Below are 8,289 nucleotides of genomic sequence, written 5' to 3' on the forward strand. Positions count from 1 at the left end.
CCAAGAAAGTTAGCTTTTGGGGAAAAGACAATGTCAAAATGTCGCACCTTTCTACTCAAAAGCCGTTCAGATCTGAAGTCCAAAGTGATGCAGCGCCGCCATCTACAGGGATCTGTTAGTCATGTCAGTCGTAGTTTAGGAACCTGAGTTCGATGAGTATTGAGGAAAATTACCACGTCTTTTTTTTTTTTTTCCATGACGCATGCATGCATGCTCACACGAAAAATACCCTTTTCCTGTTTCTGCATCTGAGTCAGAATTACGTTTCGTAACTTTAATTTAGCATGCACGAATTGAGGAAGCTAATGCTAAGGATGTGGGTGTGACGTGTTTGTAGCAAAGGAAATGACTAAAGTGAAATGCGGCGGCAGCAGCTAACAGTCGCACGCACACGTGAGCGCGCTTGACATGTGGACAAATTGTGGCACAGTCGCTGCCGGGGGGACACGCCCACGGGACGTACGAGGAGGCCAACAAGGACAACAACAAGGACAAGAACAGATATCCCAACATTCTTCCCTGTGAGTATTAGCAGCGCCGCTATCTTAGCCTAGGGTGAGAGGCGCGCTTGCAAAGAGTTGCTTTTGGTTTCACTTCTGCAACCGCCAGTCACGGATTTGTTACCATGACGACCATCAGTTGCAGACAAATATTATACATTGTCGCTTTTGGATGTCTTTTTTTTCCCACAAATTGGTAAGACTGTAATGTTTAAGTGCAGAAGAAATTGGTCAGACACAAAGCTAACAACTGCTTCAGCTTGCTGTATGTATTGCATCACTCATGGCTCTAAGACGTTTGGAAAAGAATTTGGGAAGATGATGAAACTGTCTTTTTTTTTTGTGAAAAGCTTGGTAGATATTAATGTAGACACCAATTATATATGGGGTTTTTTTCGTCTTTTTTTTAGCATTTTAAATTTCCCATTGAACATGATTCGAGGGTAGTGTTTTGTTGATGTTGAGACATTTTGGAAATTACATATATAACAAATATAACAGTTTATATTTAATCAATTATTTTAACTACACACTGTCGAAATGTCTGGAAAAAATATGAACTATGGAGGTCAGGTGAATTGAACCGTTAAGTTAAGCTAATTCCACGCTTACAGGGCATTTGACTAATTTCTTGGATGTAATAATTAAATAACATGACAAGCTTGAATGACCTTTGCCCCCTGCCAGATGATCATTCCAGGGTGGTGCTGACTCAACTGGAAGGATGTCCCGCCTCCGACTACGTCAACGCCTCATACATCGACGTGAGCCCAACATAAATAATCATGTGACTTTCCAGCTATTTCATATTATAATGACATTTTCCCCCCAAACAGGGTTTCACCGTTAAGAACAAATTCCTAGCAGCACAAGGTAAGTTGGTTTGATCAACGTTCTCTTTCCGGGAAAAGAAATCATCCCGATTTTTGCGCTGGCAGGTCCAAAAGAGGACACGGCGGGCGATTTCTGGAGGATGATTTGGGAGCAGAAGGTGTCGACTGTCGTCATGCTGACCAACTTGAAGGAGAGGAAGGAAGTGAGTGGTCATCACGCGGGAAAAGGGGTGGGAACATGCGAGGGGGCTTCCGATTCTTCCGTGAATGAGCGCTGGCGCAGAATGCAAATTCTAAATTGTTCAATCATTTCAAAGAAAACCCTCATATTGTTGATGGTTCCCGTGCAGGACAAGTGTCACCAGTACTGGCCGGATCAGGGCTGCTGGACTTACGGGAACGTGCGCGTGGCAGTGGACGACTTCACCGTGCTGGTGGATTACACCATCCGCAAGTTCTGCATACAATACGTACGCTGGCACCGCCGCAAAATGCCTCATTCTGTGCTACGCTAGCCACGCTAACGCTTTTGTTATGCTCCGCTCGTAGCAATCCAGCGACGCCGCCAAGACGCCGCGCTTGGTCACGCAGCTCCACTTCACCAGCTGGCCCGACTTCGGCGTGCCCTTCTCGCCCATCGGCATGCTCAAGTTCCTCAAGAAGGTCAAGGCCGTCAATCCGCCCTTTGCCGGGCCTATCGTGGTCCACTGCAGGTACACTAAATGCGTAGCGGTTGCAAATATTGGGACAATAATTTTAAATAAAATAAAGTATTCGTTGAATGTTTTCAGTTGTAGCTTTCAAAATATTTCGCTTATATTTTTAAGTAAATATTTGTCTAGCATTTTTAAGTAATAGATTTTATTAAGATTAGCAAAAAATTTGGCAGTGTTTAGTATGATGCATTGCAGATGTGTGCTCAGTATCAGGAATCGTCATTCATAATCATTCCTTCTTTATTATTTTTTTTAGGACAATAGTTATCACAATGAAAGATGTTGCTAAAATATTTCAAATTAAAATTATTTAGCACTATGAGAGGGGAGAATATTAGTAAAAAAAAAAATGTATTTCTTTTTTTTTTTCCCCAAAAAAAGGTCACAACATTAGGCACAACTTTCATTCTGATGCAGTTTAGTTCTGTGCATGATATTAGAGGACTGGCATTAATTTTTTGGTGTTTTTTTATATTAATAAATAGATAGATTTAAATAACCCTTGTATAAATGTATGTATAAATTAATTAATTAATTAATAATAATAATAATAATAATAAATACATTTACCGAAATAAATCCACAAATAAACATAATAATAAATAAATTCACCTCACTTACTGTTATTAATATGATTATTACACCAGAAGTTTACTTTTTTTTTTACATTAATGTAATTTTTATTGTCATAATTACTGTTATTAATGTTATATTACCAAGACTTGTTTGTCATTTTTATATATTTTTTTGGGGTCTATTTATCCAATATTTATAGCAAATATTAGAAACATAGTTTATGGATCAAAATATTAGGCACAGCTCTGTCCAACTCTGATAATAAATAAATATGTATTTCAATTCATCAGCATCAACCAAAGTTGACCTTATTTCTTTCCCCGTCCCAGCGCTGGCGTTGGCCGCACGGGCACGTTCATCGTGATCGACGGCATGATCGACATGATGCACGCCGAGCAGAAAGTGGACGTGTTCGGCTTCGTCTCCAAGATCCGAGAGCAGCGCTCGCAGCTCATCCAGACCGACGTGAGTCGTTGCGCCCCAAAATATGTTTTCCCGCGCGTGTTTGCGTAACAAACTCGCGCAGACGCTCCTCGGTCCTTTTCCGCAGATGCAGTACTCGTTCATCTACCAGGCGCTGCTGGAGTACTTCCTGTACGGAGACACGGAGTTGGACGTGTCCTCTCTGGAGGGACACCTGCACAAGCTGCACAACACCTTCAACCAAGGGGACCGCGTTGGCCTGGAGGAGGAGTTCAAGGTAAACGGGAAGAAGAAGTCCCGGTCCCCGGACACCTTTTTCACTGATAGACATAACATTTTGTGGAAAAAGTCTGAAGGACTCACACCTGAAAATGAAACAGGAAGTCATCCATTTTGTTTTGAGGCAGCCATTTTCATTTAAAATTCCAGGGAGGCTACTTCTGTTTATTCTGAGGATTCTCTATGTTTGTCCCTCAGAAACTGACCAACATGCGTATCATGAAGGAGAACATGAGAACGGGGAACCTGCCCGCCAACATGAAGAAGAACCGAGTGCTGCAGATCATTCCGTGTAAGAGAAGGAGAAGCGGAAGCGCCCGCGAAATGTTCTCTGCCGTTTGTTTTCCCAGCCTCTTCTTCTTCCTCTTTTAGACGACTTCAACAGAGTTATTCTCTCCATGAGGAGAGGTCAGGAGTTTACCGATTACATCAACGCATCCTTTATAGACGTAAGCAAGCGCCTTTTATATGCGTTTATACCAGGGCTGCCGAATTCATGAGTTCTGCCTAGCAACAAGAGGGGCCTCAGCAGAGCACTTCTCGTGCACCACTTTCATCTATTGATTGATTTGCTATCTGGCGAGTCCAGGGCTACCGTCAGAAGGACTACTACATCGCCACGCAGGGCCCGCTGCAGCACACGGTGGAGGACTTCTGGAGGATGGTGTGGGAGTGGAAGTGTCACTCCATCGTCATGCTGACCGAGCTGCAGGAGAGGGAGCAGGTACGCTTTTGCGGTCTCACCGTCTCTTCTTCAGCTTGAAAATTAGTTGGCTTTTTCTTAAACCCGGGTCAAAATTGACGCCCACGCGCGTGTTTGCAGGACAAGTGTTATCAGTATTGGCCCAGTGAGGAGTTGCAGACGTACGGCGATTACAGCGTGGAGATGAAGGGCGACGCCTTGTGCGACACTTTCAGCCTACGGGATTTGGTACTCACCTTCCTGCCGGTAAGGACGGCGCGCGTTCCTCAGCAACACAAGAGCAAAAAGCTATCAATGCTGGCAAGGAAGCATTTTTATATTCATTCTGATTTTTTATTTAAATTTAAATACAGTTAAAAAAAAATAACAAGTGTATTTTCCATAAATATTTGATATTAGTTGTAACATAAAGATTTACGGTTATTAGTTATTTTAATTTTTTAAAGATTTATTAACAAATCAAATAATTCTAAAAAAAAAAAAATCATTTAAATTTTCAAATAATTATATTTTATAAGTACTAATTAGTTAGTTAGTAATAGTCAATATTTCTTTGTATATTTTGTCCCCATAAGTAAATGACAATAAAAATGCATAATTTAATTTAAAAAAATGTAATTGAAATAAGTTTTATAAAATTTCAAAAACTATACAATAATATATTTTTTTATTCATTAGAATTGTTTAATAAAGAAATTTTTCTTCATTAGATATGATGTTTGTGTTTTTCATCCTTTTTTAAATTGATGATAAATAATTTTATTTAAGTATGGGGGGGGGGGGAAAAATCACATATAAATGACTCTTAAAAGTATTCCAACTAATCCAAGATGGCTGCCTTCCAATAGGAGAAGGTGACGCGCGTGATCCGGCACTTCCACTTCCACGGCTGGCCGGAGGTGGGCATCCCGGCCGAGGGGCGGGGCATGATTGACATCATCGCCGCGGTGCAGCGGCAGCAGCAGCAGTCGGGCAACCATCCCATAGTGGTGCACTGCAGGTACATGCACTAGAGGGCGCTATGCACCTTTAAAAAGTACACGTGTTACATGGGACACATTTTTCATTGAAAACACTTATCTCCGTTTTTGTTTTTTTCTCAATTTATTTATTTTTGTAGGGTTCTAATTATATCAAATCCAATTGTAGAATGTAATGCGGCTATTACAATATTATGTTATAATGTTACTTGTGTTGGAACAAAATGAAACGCATGAAAAAATGAAAGGTAACATTGACACCAAGGTTCCAGCAGATGGTGCCAAAATAATGTTTTTATTGCTCTCGGCCTGATCCTTATTTTCTGTGAATAATCGAGAAGAGGCTCCCAAAATTTCTCTTTATTTGCATTTTTGTTTTAATATTTCCATCTGCGTTTTTGCCACGGGAAGCACATGCGACGCGATGGTGGGTGCAACGGTCGATGGGGGATGCTGCCACGTGTGACGCTAATGCTAACGCTGTGGTGCGCCTTGTAGCGCCGGCGCGGGGCGGACCGGTACGTTCATTGCACTGAGCAACATCTTGGAGCGCGTCAAGGCGGAAGGCCTGCTGGACGTCTTCCAAACTGTCAAGAGTTTACGCATGCAGAGGCCGCACATGGTCCAGACGGTGGTGAGTAGGAGGAGCCAAACCACCACCAGTTTGGTTTTTCCACATTTTGTCCTTTTTGTGTTTGTATGACGTCTGTTGGGTTACAAATGGGGGGGGGGGGGGAAATGTCAACTTTTTAATGAGTCAATATCTTCTGTAATTGTTGCATTTGTTTGCTTTTAAATCAATGTCATTTTTATTGACAGTTTTTTGTTGGCCGCTTTTTCCACTATATTGTAGTTAGCATTTTTTTTTTTAATGCATTTTGGTACATATTACATACGGATTGAACTTGTTGTTTCAAATAGATTTTACGTTTGTAAGCCAAGTGTGTGTTTGAAATTGAGCCTTTGTTGTTGTTTTTGTGTGACAGGAGCAATACGACTTCTGTTACCGGGTGGTACAAGACTTTGTGGACATTTTCTCCGACTATGCCAACTTTAAATGAGCTGATTCTTTGCCTTATCAACATCGTCATTGTCCTCCCTTTTTTTTTTCTTCTTTTTTCTAAAGCTTCTATTTTTTGCTATGCACTTGTCCCCTAACATCAACTAAACCTCCGTCCTGCCTGTTTTATATATAAAAAGAATTGTACATGGGTTAAATAAAACAAAGTGGTAATTTATATTTTGCAGTATGTAAGATAATTGTCTGTTTGTTTTCAGTTTTTCTTGTTGTATAATATTGTCCTCTGGGAAGTTTATGTCCATGTAATATTTTTAAAAATTTGTAAATGTATTTATGTACCCAAAGCCAACTTTTTTTAAAATTATGATTATTTTTTCCTCCAGGCATTTATTGACTGTGTGACATGTTCATCAAGTCCTCCAATGTGATTGGTGCGGCACAATTGGTGCGGAAAAAAAGCACAGAAAAGTCAGACTTTTACAGACAAAAACTTGCAATATTTTGGGCGGGGTTGTGCCATATTTGTTAGATTTTTTTGTTTGTTTTTTTAATGAACCCAAATTTGACCAAATTGTTATTTTAACAGAAAGAAAGTTTGAGTTGGGATGCAGTGAGTTTAGAGGGTAAGTTCTCTTCATTTTGTGTCATAGACTTGATGGCTTGTCTGATTGTAAAACTTCGACATGTAAAATAACTCCACAGACGCATTAAACTCAACTTTGGGAAATGTTCTCGGAACTTTGGACACACTTGTTGACTCTGTGTGCGCGTGTGTGTTGGTATGGTATGTTTGTTTTTCAGAATTCAAAATAGATTTTTTTTTAAAATATTTTTTTCAATTGACTTTTTTCCCAATATATTAAGCAACCATTTAAAAAAATGTTCTTTTCATTTTTTTCTTCTTTTATTTACATTAGTTTTTATAAATTTTTATTTGGTTTATTTTCACAAGTTCAATTTGTTCATCTTTTTAGCTAATTTCATATAGAATTTTTTTTTGTTTCAATTAAACTTTTATGTTTTAAAAATATATATTTTTTTACGCACTGTAGATGAACCAAACAAATGTCATTGCAAATCTCTTCCTCTTGCTTTTTAGGATGGATGTTTGGATTCTGTTGTTGATACCTCAAACCACCGGGGGGCAGTGTTGGTTACTTTTAAGAGGGCCACCTCTTATTGTTACGCTTTCATAATAAACATCATATTGTTGTTGAAAGAAGGGCTCCACGTTGGTGTGACCACATTTTGGTTTCCCGTGAAGATTTCGACATGTGACGCGTAAGTTTGACGCCGCGTGATGCTCGCCGTCGGTGACCATTTCAATGCGTGTCCAACAATCCTGTTTCTTATGTTGCAGACCATCTAAAAGCGTCTTTGTGGACCCCCCCCCCCCCCGTGCCCTCCCGACACTTCCTCGAGGTCCTCATCGCCACGGTAACTAACGCGCCGTCGCTCACCCCCCAACGAGAAGGTCAGCCGTGTGTCAAGAGGTCGTATGAATTATGTATTAACCTCGTTGTTCTGCCTTGACCTTCTATTTTGGACTTTCTTTCCACTTGCGCTGCTCGCTGACTTTCATTTACGACACGGCGGCAGCTTTATTGCTTATTGTTCATTTTTCTCCTCATCAAGACGTTTTAGCTCCACTGCACTTTTTTTTTTGTGCGTGTGGAATGTCGCGGAATTGTTGGTATTATTTTCCGTATTCTTATTCTCCATATTTGTCGTTTCGTTCCCATTTTTCTATATATTTTTTCCAATATCTTATAATAGTATTCGGTGTAGTTGTTTTGAGGTTGTTGTTATTTTACATTTAATTACTTTTCAGAGTTTATTTTATATTTTCATTCATTTAACATAATTCATTTTTATTCATTTTTTTTAAATGCTCTGTTTATTATTAGTAGTATTTTTTTTTTACTAGATTTACTATTAGATTTAGTTTTTTTGTATTTCCTGTCTCTCTCTCTCTCTCTCTCTATATATATATATATATATCTATATATATATATATATATATATATATTTTTTATTTTTATTTTTTATTTTTTTAACCGCCATCCACAAATCAAAGACGGTGTCGAACGGTCCAGAAGAAGGCGGGGCCTAACGTTAAACAGGCGTCGGCCGGTCCAGTTTTCGGGAAGGCCTTTTTCTGTATCACCGCTGACCAATCAGCATCTGGCGCAAGGCCTTCCCACGAATGTGGGAGTGATAAGGAACCTTCCGCTCGATACCAGATAGCTTATGTGCTC

At 39.7% G+C, this 8,289-nt stretch overlaps 1 protein-coding gene across 3 annotated transcripts in view; it reads left to right on the forward strand.

Annotated features, from left to right (window-relative positions):
- The window catches only part of ptprea (protein tyrosine phosphatase receptor type Ea), a 29,197-nt gene extending 22,428 nt beyond the window's left edge, over positions 1–6,769 (forward strand). For 2 of the 3 annotated variants that reach the window (XM_077551198.1, XM_077551199.1), the window contains 15 exons: positions 431–521; positions 1,188–1,264; positions 1,337–1,373; positions 1,439–1,536; positions 1,684–1,803; positions 1,883–2,046; positions 2,955–3,090; positions 3,176–3,325; positions 3,526–3,619; positions 3,700–3,776; positions 3,917–4,051; positions 4,151–4,276; positions 4,879–5,030; positions 5,509–5,644; positions 5,997–6,769. In XM_077551198.1, the coding sequence (XP_077407324.1) occupies positions 431–521; positions 1,188–1,264; positions 1,337–1,373; positions 1,439–1,536; positions 1,684–1,803; positions 1,883–2,046; positions 2,955–3,090; positions 3,176–3,325; positions 3,526–3,619; positions 3,700–3,776; positions 3,917–4,051; positions 4,151–4,276; positions 4,879–5,030; positions 5,509–5,644; positions 5,997–6,071 (1,668 nt within the window). In that variant the 3' untranslated portion in view covers positions 6,072–6,769. The other variant, XM_077551200.1, reaches the window with a different exon arrangement.
- The last annotated feature ends 1,520 nt before the right edge of the window (positions 6,770–8,289 follow it).

Source organism: Vanacampus margaritifer, chromosome 18 (assembly GCF_051991255.1).
Source record: "Vanacampus margaritifer isolate UIUO_Vmar chromosome 18, RoL_Vmar_1.0, whole genome shotgun sequence".
In the NCBI taxonomy this organism is placed as follows: Eukaryota; Metazoa; Chordata; class Actinopteri; order Syngnathiformes; family Syngnathidae; genus Vanacampus; species Vanacampus margaritifer.